This window comes from Aristolochia californica, unplaced genomic scaffold (genome assembly GCF_029961685.1).
Source record: "Aristolochia californica isolate CCGP_79_NKW_82.1479 unplaced genomic scaffold, dmAriCali1.0.hap1 SCAF_16, whole genome shotgun sequence".
Classification (NCBI taxonomy): domain Eukaryota; kingdom Viridiplantae; phylum Streptophyta; class Magnoliopsida; order Piperales; family Aristolochiaceae; genus Aristolochia; species Aristolochia californica.
The window spans coordinates 348,938-372,261 of NW_027181837.1; the positions used below are offsets into that span (position 1 = coordinate 348,938).

A 23,324-nucleotide genomic window follows, 5' to 3' on the forward strand; every position below is an offset into this window, starting at 1 on the left:
CCAGTAACATCCAATGTTACTATTTGCTAATAGAATATACGTTATTGATAGAAAAATTTACTCTTTCTGTGTGGTCTACTAAGTTGATTATTATATATTAATACATTTTAGAGTTTTAGACGTACTGAGTTCTTCAACAAATTCTCCCAGTTTATTTTGTTATTTTGTTATTTTTATAGGTTTAAATGGACGTTGAGCACGAATTCATTTTAATGCTGCACATTGAGCTCGAGATTCAAGTCTGCAAAGTAAAGTAAAGCATATTCGAGTTTCGCTCGACTCTGAGCCTTATAATCAATGTTTGTAATATTTTTTGGTCACTGCTCTTCGCGGCGGGTCCTCTCTGAATTTTGATATTTAGATATCTTAAATTGGGGGAAAAAAGCTGCAAACTCGTGGCGTTGTGCATTACATGGGTTCTCGTACCCAAGGCGCTGGTCGGAAATAAGCAGAATCACTTTTGTACAAAAATGTAAAACGCAAGCCGGAACTAGAACTAATTTGTGTCTCCTTGCTCCCGTCTCCCGGCTCTGACAACGGCTTCGTGAATAACAAACAGAAATCGGAGGTGGCCCGGGATGCTGCTTCTTTCACCGCATAGGGGCTGACGACTTCGGAAAAACCCTAAACTCACCATCATTTACGGTATAGTCTACCTTTGTTTGTTTTGGGTTCTGAGATACGAACCCTGTTGTGTGCGAGATGTTCGATTCAATGGCTGTTCTTTCAATATAGTCGTATCTTTTTGTTTTAAACCTTGAAGTTAGTTTTAGTACCTGTGAAACTCTAGGGGTTTCGAGACTAATTAATGTTCTTTTGATGTTTTAGACCCATAAATCAGGCTTCTGTTTTCGTTAATTATTTTGGATTAATTTCGGAGAGATTTTCTCTACGCCTCGAAACTCTATCAGTAGCAACTGTGAACTCTATTAGCCCCAGGAATGCAAAGCAAAGTTACGTCCAACGGAAACGAGAAATACCATTTGGATTCGTGATTCAATTTGTAAATGCTCTCATGAGCTTCCACAGTTGCAACTTTTCTAGTTCATGCATTTTTTCTCTTTCGCAGAAACTGTGAGGCGCTAAAATTTGACTTTAATTGTCAATTAGACATGTCTTTTTCAATAACACCATCCAAGCGGCCTTATGAGCCAAACTCTATGGAGCCAAATGGAAGGAGAAAGTGGCCAAAATCTGCTGCTTTTCAAACTCAGCAGCAATCTATCATCCAAAATCCAGGTTCTACCGTCTTTCGTGTGCTCTGCCCTGCTTCCAAGTCCGGAGGTGTAATTGGCAAAGGTGGCAGCATTATAAGCAAAATTCGCCACGAAACTGGGGCAAAAATTAAAGTCGAGGAAACTGTCCTGGGATGTGATGAAAGAGTCATTGTGATAATGGGTCCTGAGAAAGAGGTGGATATTAGCGACGAGCAGTCCAAGAACGATGAAGATAATATAAATTCTAATGATGACAATGATGATGACAATGATGATGATAATGAGGATGATAATAAGGATGATGATAATGAGGACAAGGAAGAAGATAAGGAAGACAAGGAAGAAGAAGAAGGGGGAGGAGTAGAAGAAGAAGAAGAAGAAGAAGAAGAAGAAGAAGAAGAAGAAGATGAGGAGGAAGAAGAAGAAGATGCAGCAGCGAAAGATTTGACTTCTGTAAAGGAACCTCCTGCTGTACAGAGGGCTCTTTTACTTGTCTTTGAAAGAATATTCCAGGAGGAAGATGGGCTTGAAGGAGATGCTGAACGTGTGAAATCTTCTCCTGTTGTTGCTAGATTACTGGTACTTTCCAGTCAAGTTGGTTGCCTTCTTGGAAAGGGTGGAAGTGTAATTAAGCAAATGTCAGCTCAAAGTGGGGCCCAGATCAGAATCCTTCCCCGAGACAAACTTCCTCCATGTGCTTCTCCTTTGGATGAACTGGTCCAGGTAATGTTTTTTTAAACTTTATTTTCTACTTTAACTTGAAGCAAGAAAATACTCCCTGAAGTTAGTTTGTTGTTTTGTTCTAGTCTTTTGAAATTAAGGTATTTGTCTGTTCATTGTCATGTAGATCTCAGGTGGATGGGATGTTGTGAAGAAAGCCCTTCATTTGGTTTCCCAACAGATACTGGAAAACCCACCCCGTGATCGGGATTCTTTTCCCTCTACTGTTTTTTCTGGGCCACAGTCCCATCCTTTTCCTCCACCTCCTTACCTAGAATCATTCCCTCCCAATTATCATTTCCCTACCCATGAGATACCATATCCTGCAGGAGTGCATGATGCTTCCGACTTCCATCAAAATATTGGTCCACAAATTTCCAAGCTTCGTGATGGTGCTGCCACAGGACGAATGAAAATTCAACCAGAAATTCTGATGTTCAGGTTATTGTGTGTGAATGAGAAGGTTGGGTCTATAATTGGAAAAAGCGGGAGCATAATTAGAACTCTTCAACTTGAAACTGGTGCTGATATCAAAATTCTTGAAGTTGATGATAATTCGGAAGATCGGATTATCGTCGTGTCTTCTCTGGCGGTAATGCCTTCGTGCCATCTGAGAAGTTTTTTTTTTTGAGTTTTTGGGTATTCATCTTTTCATTCTATTTCCAGTTTGGTATATGTACAGTATTTGATCAATTATATTCTTACTCTTCAAAAAGAGAAAAAGTCAACTCATAATTCCTGACAAAAATGGAATGACTTCACTAATGGAACAAATAAACTAGTGCAGCATCCAGATGAGAGGATTCCGGCTGCACAGGATGCACTTCTTCGTGTACAAAGCAGGATTTTGCGGGCTTCATCTGATAGCAGTACAGATAAAGCAGTGGTATCAAGGATTCTTGTTTCCTCCAGTCAAATAGGCTGTCTCCTTGGAAAGGGCGGTGCAATTATTTCAGAAATGAGGAAACTAACAGGAGCTCACATTCGGATATTGGGGAAGGACCAGATCCCAAAATGTGCCTCTGAGAATGAAGAAGTAGTTCAGGTGACTGATATTCACCTCTTGATAAATTTGGTTGCCTAAGTTCCAAAAAAAAAAGAAAAAGTTGTCTTATGAGTTATTAATTGTACAAGGAAAGCTATATACTTGATTCTTTCTCTATCTTTCTCTGCAGATCATAGGACAATTTGAGGCTGTCCAAGAAGCTCTATTTCAAATAGCTGCAAGATTGCGGAATCACCTTTTCCGAGATAGGTTTGCTGCAATGGATTTTCCTCCAGGGCCTGGTTTTTCAGATCAAGTACCTCTTTTTCCACGAAGGAGAGATTCTTTGCCCCCTAGTGCCTATTCCAGTTTGGGATCATCTGTTCACAAGTTTGATGCCCTTGGTGCGTTTCCTCTTCATGATGATCGGATTGGATTCATGCGCAATATTCACAGACCTGGAATGGCTCCACATTTATCTGATAGAATGCACTCTTCAACCTCTTGGGCACTCCCGGTATGTAATAATTGCTCATGAACAAGTTAATTTTTATTGTATGAATTAGCAAATATCACTGGTGGTGGGCGCATGGTCTCATTAACCGATAGTAAATTCGGTCTTGAATGGTGCCCTGTCTGCTTTGGCACTGAGATCATGATTCAGTATTATCTCTAAATAAAAAAAACGAAAATGAGTTTCCTTTGTAATCTGTGCCATCCTCTTGGCTGTTCTTATACAAAGAGACCTGGGACTCTCAGGACATGTTTGGACCTGTTTTGTAATTTTATGATTTGAACTATTATGTCGTTTTATCTCTATGGTTTCATCATTTTCTAAAAAAAAAAACTATTATGTCGTTTATTTCAAAAGCAAAAAGCAGAAAACATGGGAACTCAAAAGTGGGTGAAGGAAATGAGGGATTGACTGTGTGACATAGATTTCCCATGTTGCTGTTCATTATTGCTTTTGTAATTTGAAATCCTTAGTGCTCTAATTTCTAATTTGTAGTTATAGTATATTTTGGACGCCTCTAGTTTGTATTTTCAGTGTTTCTGTGAGGGCATGAGTTTTTTAAATTGTCGGATTGGTTGATTGTCAGTTATATTGCTGGCCTGTAGGGCACTAGTGATGCTAGCAGTCCAGTTGGTATGTCTGACTATGCTGGAGTGCCTCAAAGAAGAGTTGGTTCATTTGGAAGGTTTGTCTAGTTTCTCATCCATTTCTTTCCATTTTGTTTCTTGCTCATCTTTTTGGTGCAATAGTTTCTTTGTCATCCATTGTTAGTAATATTTATTCATGTAGTATATTTTTTCCTTACAAGCTATCTGTCTATCTGGCAACACATACACTGATCTGTTGTTGCTGATGGATAGGCTTAGACTTCTTAACCATTCATATTAATTGATCAATGATGTCAGGCTAATTGCATGTTTTTGTGGTCGTTCAATATTTATCTTGTTCTCATTCAGTGGAAGCCAACCAAATTTTATCACAAGCACAACTGTAGAAGTAGTTGTTCCTCGTGAAGTTGTTCCTTCTATATATGGTGAAGACGGAGGCTGTTTAAAGCAAATTAGACAGGTTAGCAACTATTCAATGATTTTTTTTGTCCTTCTGTATTAAATGCTTGGCAATTGACTTGGCTAATGTCATAGATTTCTGGAGCAAAAATAACTATCACGGAACCAAGGCCTGGAGCAACGGAGACTGCAATCATCATATCAGGAGCACCTGATCAGACTCATGCTGCCCAAAGTCTTCTTCAAGCTTTTGTAATGAGTGAAACTGGCGCTGCTTGATTTTTGAGAGCAGCAGGTATTTCATCTTACTACCATTGAATTAGACATAGCAATTTTATTTGTTAGCCAAACTCGTTACTGGTACTTTTTCTTCGGTGTGTCAAGGCATGGCTGATTGAAGTACTAATAATTTCAAGTGCCTAACAAAATAAAATGGTCTACTAATGAGTCCCATAGACCTTCAATTTTTTCTGCAGTTAGCAACCTATATGGCGCGGTTCTCCACCATCTGTCTAGGCTCTTGTTTGAACAGATATAATACTAGTGTTTTGGCATATTATGATTTTGCTCTTGAAGACTACTTGCTTTTCAGAAGCATAAGGAGCTGGAAGTATCAAGCAATTAAATTTTGCAGTTTAGAGGGTGTCATCTTCAAACTTTAGTGGATCATTAATAGGCTATTACCAACCAATTGAGATCCAACTTCAGTTGTAAGATTCTTTTGACAGATTAGAATGTACTCTTTTACTGGTGAATGGGAAGGTACAGCAAAGGGAACTTATGTAAGGCAAAAATGATAGAACTTAATGTCTGTTAACTGATATTTGGAAAACTACTCTGCCATCTGATAAGTCTCTACAGAAGTTTATGTTGTACACTTGGCAGCAGTGAAAATTGCCACCGGAGAAAATAGTAAAATGGACTTCTTATTGATAGCCACAGCACAAGTCGCAAAGTGGATATAACAACAATATATATATATATATATATATATATATATATATATGCCTTCCCACTTTCACAGTAAAAAAGTACTGGGCCGCTGAAGGTCTTGTCAGTTTCCTCAGATGGTTGGGACAAATCAATTTGTAAATTTTTCAGTGAAGCTCTATTAATGTCTGCTGGCTTCACTTACAGCTATCTATGCATTTATAAATAATGGTCCTATAGTAATGGCTTAATTCCAACTACTGAAAGGAACACCTTCCATTGTCATCTTGATTTATTCTATTTTTCGTTTATGGCATGTTAAATGGTGTACTTACACCTGAACTGCATTAAAACTGCAAGGTGCCCTTTAATTGGTGTGTGTACTAGACACTGAAAAATGTGGAAGAATTTTTCTTGTACTTTCTTCATTGTTGAAATAATTGACCTTACATAGGAGCAAATTTCTTTTTCATGGCATATGTGAGCACAAACGGAGCATTATAAAGTGAGGATGGTGGTATTGTTTCTTTGGATGACTGTCATTGCCCTTGGGTAGGGACCATTCTTAAGGATGTTTCTTAATTTTCATGATAAGATTAAAAGTTTTTTCAGGATTAAAGGTCTCAGGCAGTTGTTGCATTACGGTAATTCTTGCTCAGTACAATTTTTATATTACAAGAATGTCTGCTCAGGCAATTGTTATATTACAGTAATTCTTGCTCCCCTTTTCTCTAGGCATGTAGCAGAAAAACCTCTATAGGTTAAGTTTGCATTTTTCAACCTGTAGATAAAATTGATATTCCTTTTTTTTTTTTTTTTTTTGTGAAAATGGCGAGACCTTTTATTGCTTGAAAACTAGATTACACAAGGGCTTGCCTGCCTTAGTTAGTTGATCAGAGAGGGGGTTGGTTGACTGGGAACATACTTTCACTCTACTTGCCAAGAAGAGGACAGATGCAATACGTCACCAAATATATTGTCCAATCTCCGAGAAGGGGAAAGACCCTTACTCATCCCACTCTGTCGCAATAGCTGAGCCTCAATTTATAGTTGAGGGGAGCACATTTGAGCAAGCAGCCGGAACCTGCTAGAAGGGCTCCTGCTTCTGCTTCATTAGAGTTGTAAGTACTCACCGTGCCAGGGAATAGGAGTGAAACTCAATGGCGGTCATGAACAGCCCCACCAATCCCTGTTGTGCCAGTATTGCCAAATGAAGAACCATCATAATTGAGGTTTAACCACCCATCTGGGGGAGGCTGCTGAGAAAACATCAATGGGGGCTTGAAACATTTTGTAGTGCTGATCTGCTGCCAAATCTCGTAATAACTGTGCTAGGGAAAGGAGACATTTACTGCAGTGATCATGCTTAGAGGAGTGTGCTATGTATAGTGTGATCTTTTACTGCCCAAGGGAAATTTGAGTGTGGTTGAATGTTCTCTTGTTTCTTTCCAGCCAAGTTCCAAGGACCACTGCTATGGTTGCTTTCCACAGGTATTTACCATACTTGGAAGCAGCCATGAATGACTTAGGGATATGAACTGAGAGCATGTGGAGATGACTTGGCAGGATATGGAGATGTTGATTTTTCTGAAGATTGGCCCCAAACAGCATTGCTGAAAGGACAATGGAGATGTATGTGATTGCATGTCTCTTCAACTTGTCCACAAAACTTGCAGAGATTGTTAACGATTGGCTGACCTCCTTTTATTTATTTAAATTCGCAACAGGTGAGAAATCTACCATGTGCTGCAGTATACAAACTGGAGAACTTTTTGTGGGTTGAGGAATTTCCAAGCATTTCTGGCTTCTAGTGCTGCATCAGGAGAATGCAACAGTCAGGTGTATATGAAGCTACAAAGAACACACCTGAAGGGCAAGGGCCCTAGATTGGCAAGTCCTTGCCATTGTTCTTGATGTAGGCTTTATCCAGCACCAGCAATAGAGTAGATGCCTCTGGTAGTTCTCCCTCAGTGAGAGTTATTCACAGATTTAAGGTCCCTCTCCTCCCCTGAACTTTTTCTGATCTTGAAGCTTGGATAGAGATGTCTGGCCTTTGTGCCAGCCTAAAGAGAGCCAGGAATGCTTGACATAATGGTCTGTCCCCTGTCCATAGGTCTAGCCAAAACCTTACTTGAGGAGTACTGCTTGAAATCTGACTTTCTTTAGGAATATGTGCTTCTCTTTTAAGATGGCTTTCCAAATGCTGGATGCTCTATGGGCCGAGGTGTCTTTAGAAAACCAACCTAGCTGGACTATACCATACTTCCATGCCATCATCTTTCTCCAAAATGCCCCTTGTTCAGTGGCAAACCTCCGTAGCCACTTAGCTAAAAGTGCTGAGCTCATCACTTTTCAGCCTCTTTGTACTGTCCTCCATCTTCTTTTTTGACAAACTTGTTCCCATTTTACCGGTGGGTATCTGAATTAATTTGAAATCCCACACCATAGGACCTTCCTTTGCAATGCCTCAAGTTTGTCTGATATACTACTCACTGCACTTGGAATGGTTGAGAATAAATAAGTTGGAAAATAATCAGAGTGGGTTTGATGAGCAGCGTTCGGTCCTCCAGGTGATTTCAAAATTGTTTGTGTTCTGTCAGAACAGTATGGAATTCTCAGAACATATAGGAACTTGGGTTGGGCTTCTCTACTCTAAGGAGTCGGATACCTTTTCTCAAGCTTTCTTTTTTTCCCTGCATGTTAAAAACCTGTCTCCCAAAAAAAAAACAAAAAAAAGGAGGGGGGAGGCTTCCGTTTATCTCTAATTAAAAATTTAAGCTTGAATTTATCAAGAGATACATCTTCTCCCACTCAATTTATCACTTACTATGTCTAAGTTGGGTTCCTTATTAAACAACCTTTTCTATTCTAATTTGATTTTCTTTTTGCCATTTTTCTAATACCTTGTAGATCAGCAAATTTAATAGTTCGAGACTCTTCTTCCCCTACTTTGATGTGACCCTCCTGAGGCTGGGTTGTACTGCGACAACTGGGACTCTCATCTTTAACCTTCTTCTAGCTTAGTGGTAAGATAACAGAACATATTTATTCTCTTCACAAAGTCTTGACTTTTTTCTTCAAATCAAGATAGCTGCTATTTATGGTTTTGGACGAAGTTGTGAAAGGTTAGTCTTGCTGTATCTCATCATGGGTTTCTTTCAGAGTGTTTCTCAATGCCTTGATTCCAAGAGTATCAGACCTCAAAAGGTCTGTTATTGCATCCTAGTAGCCGAAAGACCTCTATAGGATAAATTTGACCTACTAACTAATGATAAAACATATGCAAAAAAAAAAAAAAAATCCGATTGATAAAGCATAAAATCAGCAAGTTTGCACTTCCATTAATCTGGAATACAGAAGGAACTGCACATAATTCTAGCAGAAGTTCTGAATAAGCTAAAGACAGCTAAAAAAAGAATAGGATTGGGGCAAGAAAGTAACTTTCTTTTGAAAATATCAAATGAGAATTGAAAAGTTCGATTTGCTGATTTCAAAACCAGATAATTTTCAAATATTAAAAGTAGCTTCCCATGGTTGCCCTCTGGGATCACGTACTCCATCCATTTATAGATCCGTTCTTAACATGCAAGTAATTAATTTGAAACTCAAGTACCTTTCTATGCAAAAATCAAACCTAACCACTTCAACATCTCCTCTTCTGTTGCATCACTTTGTTTGAGGAGTTCATCAAGTAGCTGGTGAAGTTAATTTATTCGATTCTGAAGCACTCTGGAAGTTAAATTGAGATGCAAGGGACTGAAGTACAGGGATAATTCTGCTGAATGTGCAGTCATTTCATCCCTAAAGTTAGTCAGTTGTAGGATTTATTGTTTTTTTTTCAAAATTTGTATGTGAGAAATATTTGTGGGATTAGAACTCAAGAACTCATAAGAAGATCTAGTATAATGTAGTGTAATATTTAAATAAAATCTCTAGCATTTGGTTTATTTTAAGGTTTCTTCACCATACTGGCTGCATTACTTGTAACGGAACAGCAAATGAGTCAGTCAGGAGAGTTTACTGGACAAAATCTGGTTGTCTGTAACTCTCCCTCCCTGTGTGACTTGTAAGCAAAAGGTTCAGGTTAGGAGGGTTTACTTGACGAAATCTGGTTCTCTGTAACTGCCCCTCCCTCTTTGACTTGTAATTTAATGTTTGTATATAGTTTCTTTGATCAATTTTTTTTTTTTTTTTTGAAATGTGGTGTATAAACTATTAAAAGATAAGAGTAAAGTACAAACAAACCTAGTTAGGTGGGACATATGTATACCATTGGATTCAGGTCATATGTAAAACCCTTTTGTCTCTATATTCTCTTTTGAATAATATGAGGCATGTGGCTCTTTAATGCTGCTCACTCTTTTTTGTTGTTAAATAAAAAATATTATTTATATTTGAACATGCGGTTGTTTTTTGTTTGCTCAAGGGACCTGCTTTTTCTATGGGGGGTTAAAGTGAAGGTACATATTTTTCTTGATCAGAAGGCTTCCTACTTCTTTCCTTTGAAGCTTGCACAAGTTCATATTGATTTTTCAAGTTAAAAATATATAGGGTGTGATTTTACATTAAATGAATGAAATAGGCCCAGTGGTTAGGTTTTTAACTTATATGGAAAGACTCGCTTTTTAGACTAAATGAAGTCTAAACAAGCTTTCGAGATCCTTACCTTTTAACGTAATTTAATCCATATGTGCTAGTAATTAGTGCTTTACTTCACTGGTTGAACCACAAATAGTCATCAAGAGGGTGGTCTGTGCTAACTGGAAGGTGATTGAATCCACCACCTTTTAGTTATTGCAGTATGTAAGAGTGGCGGTGCCAAAATGGTCCCTGTGGAGGTCTGGAGTATTTTGAAGTCATTGAACCATGTCAGTCCAGTATGTATTTTCTTATTGGGCTTTCCATGGGGATGGGGTCTGAATGGTAGTATATATACAAGAGCATGCCATCTCGATTGAATGAAGCCAATCAGTTTCCTTATATCTAGCTCACAACAATTTGTGAGAATATATCTGGTTCATCTTGGATGTCATCATCGTATGTACTTGTCCTTTATTGGTATACCTGCTGTTTTCCCGAAGTTGTGAACTGGTTTTATTTCTATGATTTATAAGGCCCTGGTTATACAGTCTGAATTGCAGGTTTCGTCTAATAAAATGTCAGCTAGTGCATAAAGTGCTTTTCACTGCTTGCTCTGCTTGTTACTTCTCTGCTACAATTGTTCTTTAGTCTCTGCCCAAGTATGTGTAAAGCATTTTGATGCCCTACCAAGTAGTATTTGTTGAACTCTTGTTTAACCTCAGTAGGATTTGGTTTCACTGTTGTGGGAGAGGTGCTTTTGTTGTCCCAGATGCATAGATGAATTCTTGGTTAAAGTTGAATCGTCAACCTCCGCTGTGTTTCTATTATCTATGTTGAACCTAAATTTGCTGCTTAGGTAGATGAACCCAAAGATAGTGCTCAAATGGATACAAATTATGGATCATTACTGCCAGCTGCATAGCATCAATTGCTTTGGTATTGGTACGTCTTTTTTTTTTTTTTTTTACTTGCTCTATTCAAGACTTTTCATGCCATTCTCTGTTTCCTTCTGTTGGAAAACAAATTCGTTTCTCTAAGTTGAGTTTCTGGAAAAGAGAAAAACTTCATTGACTTGTTATAATCTTAGTAAATGAACCCTTATTTATAATAGAGGAAAACAGTAGAGTCCGATTACAATTAAACTACCCTTGTCCCAATTATACCCAAACTCTAATACTTAAAGATAAGTCCTAGCATAATTAAATAACTCAACATAAATAGAAGACTAACATAACTAAAACACCTTTAAACTTAGTCTCCTTTGTGGGACTTCCTTCAATGAGATTCCTGTAAAACTTCACTATATTAATTCTGGCTCTATGAGATTTCTTATTGTGAGAATCATGTAAGAGGCTTCCATATTTTCTCTTCAACACTCTCCCTCAAGTTAGAGTTTATAGTTTCAACTTGCAATGAAAAAGATTTTTGGTCTTCAATTTTTTTTGCTGCAAAAAAATCTTCATAGTTGCAAAATTTTTATCTTTTGTGCTCCCCCTTTTTTGAATATTTTGGTCACATAAAAATTACCACAACATATGGAATAAAATACCTCTTTCTTGTACTTCTCCCCTTCAAGCTGGAAGGTATCAGTGTAATCCGAGTTTGAAACAAAAACATAATTGCATTTATTATCTCAAGGTGTCCTGAGGACAAGAACTCAATCGGACACAAGACTCTCAAAAAGTAAAATGGGTGACGTATGTATAAAAAAGTTTGAAACCAACCTCATAGGATTTCAAACAAAAGTAGTGATAATAATCACTAAAAAGGATATCGCCTATCACTCAAAGGACGATGATAAAAACCGACTTAAGGGTACTCATTAAAAAGTCTCAATGGACTTAAAACACCCATATGTATATAAAAAGATAAACCAACCGAAACAACACACAAGAGGTTGGCCCAAAGGGGTATCTGAGAGTAAAAAAAAGGATGTTAGGAGAAAGGTAACTGATAAAAAGGGGTAAGTGAGATACTTTCCTGATATTGTTAATCAATAATAGCAACTCAAAAAAGTGAAGCAAAAAATTCGGCTTAAATTCGGATTTTCGAATGCAAAGGATATCGGCATGACCTTTGATCTTCCAATGCGAATATATCCTTAAACATAGATCATATTGACATGAAAATTTCTCCTTATGAAATTAGACTTAAATACCTTTCATCCAAGTATAACTTCTCTTCATAAAATATATTTCTTTTGAGATAAATAATTTGATAGACTTCGGTCTCTATAATCTGGACGAACTAAGTACTCTTTCTCCTTTTGCCAACATGACCATTGACTCTTCCAATATCTCCATATAAAGAAATCAGATCGAGAATTGGTTGAATAGGTAAGAAAATAGACTTACAGATATTTCTTTTGATATATAATTCTCCGTATAAAGTCTTGTTCTTGATAGCATAAAATGACTCGAAAGTTGAAGTTTTCTACTGTTGTTCGAACCTCTCTTGCAGTTTGACCTTTGCTACTTCAAATATCGGTTTTTCTTTGTAGAAAACTTCGATTGCCAAAATTCGTTTTGCCTTGGAAAGTAGACTCGGATATCTTTCCTTTGATATATAATTTGTAATATGAAAACCTTAGTAGCTCAGTATATAGGTGAAAACGCAAAGCAAACAACGGGTATAGGGATTGAAAAGAGAGAAAAAAAGATAACTACGAACCTAAACTGCTAGAGATAATATATAAAAAAAGGATCACATTATCTTTGTGGGTTGACCGAAACTCACAAAACCTGATTTGATACCATGTTGAATTTTTGGAAAAGAGAAACTTCATTGACTTGTTGTAATCTGAGTACATGAGCCTCTATTTATATTAGAGGAAAATAGTAGAGTCCAATTACAATTAAACTACCTTTGTCCCAGTTACACCCAAACTCTAATACTTAAAGATAAGTCCTAGCATAATTAAATAATTCAACATAAATAGAAGACTAACATAACTAAAACGCCTTTAAACTGAGACTTCTCTATGAGACTTCCTTCAATGAGACTCCTATAAAACTCTTTAATTTTGTTTCAGTGAGACTTCTTACTGTGAGAGTCATGTAAGAGGCTTCTATATCTTTTCTTCAACACTCTAAATATGTTATCTTGTGGTGATAAATCACCCTTTTTCTCCTCTTACCATTTGTTCCCAACTGGAAGGCAAGTTTTCGCCTTGTCTTGTTTTTCATGCCTGGAGAACATTAAACAACCTAAGTGCTAGGATTAATTATTATCAACCCATTTCTTGAATAATAATCTGTATGGTCATGCTATCATCAGCTATCATCAGAAACAAAAGATCTCGTCGTGCCACTGGATCTTCTTCATGAGATTCAGAACCTTGTTTCTAACACTGCCGTTTCCTGGTCCCATGTTCCTAGATTTGCTAATAGGCTTGTTGACTCATTAACTAATGAGGGGGTGTTCCTCTGATCCTTTATAACAAGGGAACGCCTGTGATATATTTGCTGACATTCAGCTTCGTAAAAAATTGTGCTCTTGTTAAAAAAAAAAAAAATCAGCTATCATCAATAACATCACTCATGCCTTTTATCTTTTGTTAAACTCCATACCTAAGTCAAGGAAGCACGTGCCCTCACAGGGTGCCAATAGTGTTGTGGACTCTCTCATGAGAGGGAATGATTTTTCTATTATCAACTGGCAATCAGCAACTCCTTTCCTAGTGATTGACTCTTTTTTTTTTTTTTTAAATTAATGTACTCTTTATTATTTTTTGTTTTAATTTCCTTTGCAATTATGCTTATGTACCCTTAGCTCTTTTTTAGCCTCTTTAGTGACTCCTGATTTCTCAATAATAATAATAATAGTAAAACTAAGTTACTGTTCTTCCTAGATAGAGTTTTCTCTGTTTATTGGATGTTGGAGGAATGCCTTGTATGATCATATGACATTTATATGGTGCTTTAAATTTTCTCTTTGCTAGATCTATTCACATATGATTGTGCGCGGTTGACGAGCTGGAAGTTACAATGTGGTGATCCTATGATCTGCAGAACAACCGTCCTAGTTTTGCAGATGCATGAAGTGTAAAAGGTTGTTCTGTTTAGAAGACTAAGACAAACTTATATCAGGAAGACTGCGAGGGTAAAGTTAGTTTGACAGATGGATTTGAGGCTTTGGTTGGGAGTACTTCCTTTCTGGCAAAACTGAAACAGAGGAGCATGCGAATCAATGGTGATGATTGGTAGTGAATATCATTTCAAATGTTTCTACATGGCTGAATGCGAGTACAGTTCATAGTAATGTTGGTTAAGGAATTTCCAGCTTTGAAACGATGAGCTTTATGTGTTGGTTTATGAGAGAAGGAACGATTATCATGTGTTAACATTACTTTGGTGCGACTGTGGTCTCTTTTACGAATGAGCGTGATGGGAAGAACTGCGAAGCGTAAATTGATGGACTAACACAGATAAAAGGTATTTGATATCCGTTTTGACTTGCCGTTACTGTATAGTGGACTCAAAACATTCTTCTTGCTGCTCCTGTATTTCATTTACACAAGCCAACGATCTCCTCTGGAAGTTCAAGTTTCAGTATCAATTAAAACTAAGTTACACGAAATCACTTTAGTTTAAGCTTAGATATGAGTTTGATCCAATAATCCATTGTCTCATGAAAAAAGGTTGAATTACTCCAATAGAAAACTAAAATATTAAGTATTAAGCTGGTCCTGAATCACTTACCCCTCTCTTTCATGTGCTGTCTCTTGTTATTTATTGTTAGAAGATGGGTCCAAATTTACACAATCAAGTAACGTCTACATTTTCAAGTGTGTTAGAAGATAGGCTCAAAAGCATCTGAATTAGTGAATTTTCATTGGTTTATGAGTAATATGATCCATATGCAAGGGAATTGTATAAAGTGAGTCCACTATTTCAAAAGAGTCTGTGTTTCAACAAATCTCAATCTGCAGTAAATAGAGATGAATCCGCAACAAATTGTGAAAAAAAGGAAAAAATTAAAAATACGAACTCTGAAAGTTACAAAATCCCTAGGCCAACTTCCATTCAGAGTTAAACCAGTTCTGGTTAAACAAAAGCTGATTTCACGTTTGTAAAGTTAAGTCGACGTCAATGCCATCTAACTGAAAAACAGGCCAAGATTGTAACATCTGCAAATAAGACCGCTACCATCTACTGAGCTCATGAGGGAAATCTTTCACAGCAACTAGAGGGGGACCCGAACTGGGCTGACTTATATCATCTGCTGGTGAGTTAGTATTCTCTTCCGTTTCCTCTTCTTCATCTTTCTCCGAGCCCACCACTTCGTCATGCTCTTCTGATGCACTCTCGTTTACAAAACTCCAGCCTGGGTAGATTTTACTCCCTTGTCTTCTCACGTTTCTTGAACAATCAACTTGTAAAACATTGGAGTGCCACCTGTTACTTGAACCATTGAAGGAGGAACCTGAGGCCTCTGCGCCCCTTAAATCTTGAGATGATATGGAGAAGCTGGAGAAGGCTGTCTTCCGGTTTTGATTCTCATCCTTGTGGGTGGCTCCTTCCAAATCTGAACTGGAACCAAGACATCCCCTTCCTATCGCTACTACAGGAGTCTGTTGCTGCTGATTTTGAAATGTAGGTAACTTTTGACTCTGTGTATCCTGTGATACTGTAAACTTACAGCCATTGACATCTAAGGTGAACCCATTTGTAGAACTATTTACATTTTCATCTTTGGTTCCATTTCCTTCCTTGCCTAGGATCTCCTTTTCAGAGCTCAAAATCCCTTTCTTTTGAGATGATAGAGGCTTCCTTCCACGGGGCCTAGGCCGTGAATCCTCCGCAGAAGGTAAGGAATTTACTGAAGCAATGGGTCTCTTTGGCCTCCCTCTTTTCGGTGGCTGGACAACACCAGCCCCGCCGGGCCACTCCGGTGTTGAATCTCTTTGAGCCTTCACACATGTGACCTCTGCCTCAAGCTTGGCTAATCTTCCCCGATATGTAGCCATTTCTGCTTCCATGCGAGACACAGCGTTCCTAAGATAAACATTCTCGGCTGACTACAAGAGATCAATCCAATTCTCAAGAAGAGAACGAAAAAATAGTTTCTGGTATGAAGAAAGGAATTCCAATTAGATTACCTGAGCTTCCCACATTTGCTGGTGCTTTTGGGAGAGCTTCAGTGAAGGACGAATGATGCCTAATGGCCGTCCAGATGCCGGATCAGATGTAGGTGGGTTTGAGGTAATATAAACACACCCTCCAGGTAATGCCGGGTAATGGAGAGCGAATGGCGCTTGTGGTTGTTGGGACTGTCCCCAGAAAGGTGATGGGCACCAAACACCTGCTAATCAACAAACAAATAATCCTTAGCTTAAGAAACCCCAATCTGATGCTACTAAACGCAGACAATTAAGTATAGCTGAGAAAAGAACTCTGGGATATGATTTTGCCTGGAAAGCCAATTGGATATGGGAGGCCACCCTGGTAGCAAAATGAGGGAACTGGTTCGTTGCCAGAGGAACCTCCGTTAATCACCACAGATGCTTGCCACCCAGAATCAGTGGATCCTACAGGAGTGAAGGCCTGAAAACCCGCAGGCGTGTGGATTGTGGGTCGCTGGTGCTGCCAAGGGGAGCCAGTTGGTGGAATAGGTTGCAATTGTCCATGGGGGAGATGATGGTTCACTGGGTTCTGCAAATGTGGTGGTGGGTTTAAAACTGTTGTTTGCCTCTGGTTTACATTGGTTGGAGAAGGAGTCTCTGCATTGAGAGTCTTGTTTACAGATTGCTCCAAAGTGGGTTGAGGTACGTATGGCCATTGCAGCACTAGTGGGTATTGTTGGCAGGATGCATTGTCAGGTGGAGGGCTTATGCTTATGGAGTTATTTTTAATGGGGTTGCAGCCTGTTTGTGTCTCGTCTCCGTTGCTCTGATTAAGACAAAAATCACCATTATTAAATTTGAGAAAGGTAAAAAATAACAAATTCAGATGATCAGTCATTTCTACTTGAATCCTATAGCATTAATGAACTACAAGGCTGCGATTTTATGGAATAAAAATCATCAAATCCATATGGATGGAGGAGAAAAAGAAAAAAATCACGAGGCGTAGTAGGTGACATATTATGAACTGCTTTTGTGGCTTTGTAGCATTGTAGGAAAATCGGAAAGAAACGAAGCAGAGAAACAGCAATCACTCGTTCATTCGTTTCTCTCACAAGCAAAAAGGGAAAGCGTGCATGCTTGAGTTGAAAGAATATCTAATACAGACTGTAACATAAAAGAATCTTCTATGCTTCCAGTAGAAAAACTGAGGAAACATACACTGAAAAAAAAAAAACCCATTAAGGAGAAGCCACGGATCATTTCATAAAAACCTAAAGAATGAAAACGCCTACCCTGTTGGGACGAAGTAATACCCAAAGAGTATAAAAACAAAAAGCGATGGTTTGTTTCAGGAAAAAAGACGAACTAAAACAGAAGAACAAAGTTTAGGAAGATCAAGGACTTGCATAAACGAAAAAAAGAAAAAGGAAAAAGACGAACCCGCTTCTGGTGAGCTCACAGACATGAAGAACTTACTCAGAAGCAAATAAAAAAGAACTCACCACATACTCAGTCGACTCAGGTTCTTGATTCTTGAAAGTAAGTTTTTCATCCTTCTTCTTTTCCATAACTTTCAAAAGATTCGTTATGCCTTCTGTTGCTCTCCTACTGCCCTCTTTTTATTGGCAGAGCCTGCAATACGAAGACAAAAATGCGATTCTGAGATGGTTCAGAAGGAAAAAGAGAAAGTTGGTCTGAAGCTCCATTAAAGGCTGTGAGAAAGAGGGTGCTTATGTGGAGATCATCCAGTTCAGAGAATGTGAGGAATATAGAACGACTAAGCTTGTCTCCTCTGCTCAGAAAAGAAAACCATCGGGAAGTGCAATGCATTCGATAGTAACATTAAACATTTGTTTACTGGTCTTGCCTGGGAAGAATTAAAATCTCACTGGTTTCGGGAGCAAAGAAATTGAAGGCAAACAAAAAGTATTTGTGCGGCAGTGTCTATTAAATATGACCACATTATCAATAACTTAGTATGTATTAATGGAGTAAAAAAAGTTCATAACTTAATTATTCTATCGTAAATTTTAAATAAAAAATATCAAAACCTACAATTTTTAATGAAAAGTTCCACATCCTTCAGTATACACAGAGGGTCTGTTTAGAATCACTAGAAAAAAAAAAATTATTTTCTGAAAGAGAAACTAATTATAATATTTTCAATCTTAAAATGATAGAATTCCAAGAGAAAAAAAAAATTTAATCATCAAAATTTTATATCAGGTACATCAGATTACGAGTTCGAACCACGCTAATTAAATCATTTTAGTAAAAAGGGTTCAATAACAAACGTGAAAATGCAACAAGCTTCACTCGCACTGAAAATAATTATAGTAGAGAAAGGTTTTGATGCTCCCAACAGAGCTGCAGAAGAATGGATTAAACAAGTGAGTAGAGAGAATTGAGGAATTAAAAAGAATCAAGTTGGATAAAGAAGCAAAGGGTTGAGGAATTTGAATAGAGTGGAAAGGTGGAGATTGGCGGGGAAGTAAGGGAGGCAGGTGCATAGGAAGGGACGCTGTTGCCTTGAAGACCGCCATTGCCATTCAAAATTGATCCTCCAAATCCGCACTGCTTCTCCCACTAAGAGAAAACTAAAATCTAATCTCAAATGGAGATCACTCAGCTGTTAGCATTACCTTCAAATCAACCATTTGATTCTCAACCATCCAATCAACAGTTATCTCAACCATACTTGTCTATTAATTAAAAACACAGCGTCAAAACACACAAATTTCCACGAGGACACGAAAGAGTAAATAAGAACTACATATGATAGCTCAAAGCAACTTAATAAAACGAAGAATTTATTGCCTCGTCCAGATACTGGCATCCATTCAAGACACTTAAGAAGAAAACATGCAATCAACGGTAAATATCACAATCACATTAGATTTTACTTCCCACAAGGAAGAAATTACGAAAAAACGACTACTCATCTACCATAGTATTCTAAGCGAGAGGAGGAACAGAGGGTCAGCAAATCACTCTTCTTCACTTTCGGACTCTGCACTCTGAAGCCATTCCACGAGAGGTTTCACATTCTTCCAAAGCTGAGAATTCTTATCGTTCCCTGCAACTCCATCTCGATACCATTTCATGATGTACTCTTCCTCCAACACATCTGCATCATAAAGGGCTTTCAGAACAAGACCACTCTCTTTAACAGCATCCCCGCTTGCTTTCTTGCAAAAGGATTCGATTGCTTGGAGCACAGCCATCTGGGATCCATCTTCCTGCATCGCAGCTACAAGATAATCCTTCTTCCTGGCGACATCCTTAGCAAAGCCTTTCTCAACACCGTCAAATAAGGCTTCAAACAAAGCATTGAGAAGCTGCTGGCGAGACCCAGGATGGGACTCCAAATGCGAGCGAAGCTGCACTGGGGTGGACCCCTTCTTCAGATTCTCTTTGATCTGCAAAGTTAAAATTTCATGGGAGGTGCTTTGAGCTTCACCATTTTCAACCTTCGATGTCTTTTTAGGGGGTTTCGACTTCTTCTCCTCTTCCGGTTCATCAGTGGAGAGTATGACCATCTCTGCTGTCACAGCATTAAGTTGCTCCTGGATACGCTTTTGAGCGGCCTCCTTGGAGGCATCAGTTTGCCACTGGACATCATCATCATTATCAACTTCTTCATTCTCATCCCCAACACTACCCGTGGGAGATGAATGATCCTCATCAGAGCCTTGAGAGGATTTTTTCTTTGCAACCTTTGAATCTTTTCCCTCCTTGGAAGAAGCAGCAGTACTCTTCTTCTTTTCTTCTTTCTTCAATTTCTTCTGTTCCTCATCTGCTGCAGCTCCCTCTTTAAGTCGTTCCTTCTCAGCTCTCCTCAGAGCCTTCTTATTTTTCCCTCCTTTCTTCTGTTCTGGAGGATTTTTAATTATGAAGTTGATGAGTTTATCTTTCATGTCAACATCAGAAACGTAACCACAAGCAGCACATTTAAGGGTTATCATCTGTGTCTTAGTGATAAGAATTTCAGTCTCTGGGTTGCCACATCCATAACACTGGACATACTTCTTTATAAAATTCTCAAGAAGTGCAGCTAGCTTTGCTGTGTCATGAGCCCCATTCACAAGTGAGGTACCAGTCTTCTCATCAAATTTGGACTGGGCCCCCAGTTCACAGCCGAAGTACTTTGTAGTGTATGATGCAGGCCTAGCTAAAGCCTTTGCAATGTCTACCATATTGACAATATTAGTCTTGATGCCATTCCCACGACCTTCAATTTTTGTCATCATCCTAGGCATCTTATACCGATAAAAAGCATCATCTTTGTTTGCAGAGCCTATGTTCTGTAAAGCCATCTTCTTCTAGACTCGATATCTCAACAATGAGAACACAATCAAACAAGGCAGTAACTGCTGGCTATGGATAAAGAAGAGACTATAGAACCTGAAAAAAGGGTTTGCTGATTTCTCAATACCGGATAAGGTTGCATCCAATCACAACCTTGACCTTCTATGAAATCCTGAAATGGCTGAAGATGCATGCAATCAGCTCTCTCAGAAGAATGCCAATACTTTTTTCTAGTGGGCCAGTACTCTCCAAGCAACCCGATAGATCCCAAATAGAGAGAGACCCACTCAGACATAAAAACTTTACACTTGACACCCTCCACTTTGGGAATTCACCGAATTCCAGCCAAAACCTGCTAAATTTCCTGTGGACAGCATCAATGAAAAGGTTAATTAAACAGAGGTAGGAAATTGAAACATTTAACTAATTTATGAAAAAAGCGCTTTCCAACCACTGGTACAGAAACAGTAATTCACAAACGAATATGGAAGTGTATAGTATCAGAATCTTGTAATGCCAGAGTAAGCTTGTTACAATGGGATGAATACAGCACCAGAAGTTTGTCCAAATGAAATAAACTATGTGTAATTCCCAAAATGAAACTTGTTAAAATGGAAGGTACTTTTACACATTATTCATTACTTTGAAGAAAGATACTTAAAAAGGCCGAACACCAACGGTTAAGGGAAATAACAGAAACATAGCATGCAAATATGTAATTAAAGACGGCCAAAAAGAACCTGTGCTGGGATGTGTCAAGGAAGCAAGGGTTATCGATTATTAATGAACTTTTCTTCTCTAACAGGCTACTAGATATTAGGATAGAATAAATACCTTCACAGGAACTACAGAATAACTAAAGACTAATGTAATCAAGTCACTGTAATAATAACCTCATATCATGTAAACAACTACCACAACCAATTCAAGCCAGATAATCTACTAACATTATTATAAATAAGAAGAAATTCCAGACCAATAGTCCACAAGCTTCACTCAATGAGATGATAATGCCTTTCAATCAATCGATTCAAGGGAAAGAATTTGAATATTAAAAACCCAGACACGTGGATGTTCGGAAGTAAGGGTGACAATTTTATAAAACACAAATACTTCTGCAAGTGATAAACTTATGCTATCAATTTTTTTTTAAATGATTGTCTATAATGTAGAAATAAAAGTAGGGTTGAAATTTTTCCTGAAGCGAACGGCACTGGAGCACCTCAGCATGAGCAAATAATAGTGGCTTCAGCAATCCCAGCACGAGCAGCGTCTCCGCTGGAACGGGAGGACGGATTATCTCCTGATATGGGAGATGTGATAGGTATCTAGAAATTCCCTCAGTTTTAGCTTTTCCTCTTTGTCCATTTTCACTTTTCCACAGTTTGACTTAACCACACACAATCAACTTCATAACACCACAAGATTTTGGAAATTTAAAGAACGAGAAAAACCGATCATAAAAAAAAAAAACGAAACTACAAATCAATAGCCGAGACAATAAAGGAAACCACCAGAAGCTCGCTCACTAGATTCATTTATCAGCTCCCACCAAATATACAATGAATAATAGAACAAAATCTAAAAACAAAGGCATAATCGGATCTACCACTGCCTTAACTATATAGAACATCGACACATAAATACCGCTCAAATAGAAAAGCAAAAAAAAAAGAAAAAAAGAATGAAAATAAAATAACCAACTCAGACCCATTGATCCAAAGCTAAAATAAACAAAAAGGCAATCGATATCACTTACCTTTCCCGACGATATTACAGTATAACTCCGATGAACAAGAGGCGAAGCAGCGACCAAAGGCTCGCCAGAGAAGGTGGTTTATATAGATGAGGGAGGAAAAGAAATCCAAAGACACTACGAAGGGTTAGGGCAAAAGTCCTACGAAAATACCCTTCCAGGTTTGGAATTTCACCTGAGCAGGACTCCTTAAGATACACGTGGGTTATCTCTGATACCTCCGGACGTGTCTTCCAAACGTCAACCGGTTGGCCACCACAGATTCGACCTTTGCTGCGAGTATCTCGGTGCAATCTCCAGCTAACGTAGAGTTTGTAATTACTAGTTATTGACCAACTGGTTGTGGTTTAATCAGACTTTGTTACCCACCGTCGACAATGATTTTTTTTTTTATATATTTTAAATTCATTATTCTGCACTCAACGAGTGGCACATACACAAGCTTGTCGCACCTCTGAATTCTTCCTAAAACCGTAATCAAGAAGCCTCTTCTTAATATGTTCAACGAAGATCAGAGAATTTATCTGGTCTTAACTGATTATTCATTGTGATTATTGATAGAAAGAAACACAGAGTAAAACTAATTAGTGTACATAAATGATAAAAGAAAATCAAGCTAGGAAGAAGTATGCACACCTTGGAATGATGATCGCTTCTCTTCAAAAGTTTACGGCTCAAATCTCTCGGCCTTCCATCTTATCCAAGACATTGATTAGATCGACCATTTCATAACTAGTGTTATGATTGTGAAAACCTGCAAGCAGTCCTACTTCAAGTAAGAGTGAACAACCACCATAGTTGGAGCTATTCCCAGTCACAACCGACCTGCATACTATATTGCTAAGCATCGCCATCAAGAGCGAAGTTGAGAGAATGAGTTCAAGGGGAACATATATTTCTTTCTAATATCTACAATTATCCAAAATCAACTATTAGAGTTGATCAATTCGAATAAAGGTTATCCTTGGTTCTCAAGGATTATGGGAGGTCGTTGAGAAAGATTTTGTTGAATTAAGGACCCTTTTACTGATATCTCAAGCAAGGTGAGAGAGAGAAAAAGAAAAGGAAAGGGAGAGAGCTCTCGGGTAGAGAAGAGAAAAGAGAAAAAAAAAAAAGAGTTTAGGCAAGAGAATAACTCTTCATGAGAAAGAAGTGGAGAACTACTTCACTTTGATGATCTATTTCCAAGTACAAACCCCTCTATTTATAGTAGAGGAAAATAATAGAGTCTAAGTACAA

General features: G+C 38.1%; 2 protein-coding genes across 6 annotated transcripts; one reads left to right on the plus strand and one right to left on the minus strand.

Annotated features, from left to right (window-relative positions):
• Positions 1–343: 343 nt before the first annotated feature.
• LOC137953134 (RNA-binding KH domain-containing protein RCF3-like) lies at positions 344–14,301 on the plus strand. 5 transcript variants are annotated; one of them, XR_011112344.1, is made up of 10 exons: positions 344–645; positions 1,070–1,940; positions 2,065–2,529; positions 2,725–2,982; positions 3,113–3,439; positions 4,042–4,121; positions 4,393–4,504; positions 4,579–4,738; positions 8,284–8,399; positions 13,895–14,301. XR_011112344.1 is itself a non-coding variant. In XM_068800367.1 (9 exons), exons 2-8 carry the CDS (start codon positions 1,113–1,115, stop codon positions 4,720–4,722), a joined length of 2,214 nt encoding a protein of 737 aa, XP_068656468.1. In that variant the 5' UTR covers positions 344–645; positions 1,070–1,112; the 3' UTR covers positions 4,723–4,738; positions 13,895–14,301. The 5 variants fall into 5 exon arrangements, 3 of the variants coding, with proteins under 3 accessions (XP_068656468.1, XP_068656469.1, XP_068656471.1); XR_011112343.1 differs by lacking the exon at positions 8,284–8,399 and adding an exon at positions 10,811–10,896; XM_068800367.1 differs by lacking the exon at positions 8,284–8,399.
• Positions 14,302–18,800: 4,499 nt separating this feature from the next.
• Positions 18,801–22,194, minus strand: LOC137953666 (eukaryotic translation initiation factor 5-like). The gene is made up of 2 exons (XM_068801124.1): positions 22,089–22,194; positions 18,801–20,693 (listed from the first exon to the last, which is right to left on the minus strand). Exon 2 carries the CDS (start codon positions 20,335–20,337, stop codon positions 19,009–19,011), a length of 1,329 nt encoding a protein of 442 aa, XP_068657225.1. The 5' UTR covers positions 20,338–20,693; positions 22,089–22,194; the 3' UTR covers positions 18,801–19,008.
• Between the last annotated feature and the right edge of the window lie 1,130 nt (positions 22,195–23,324).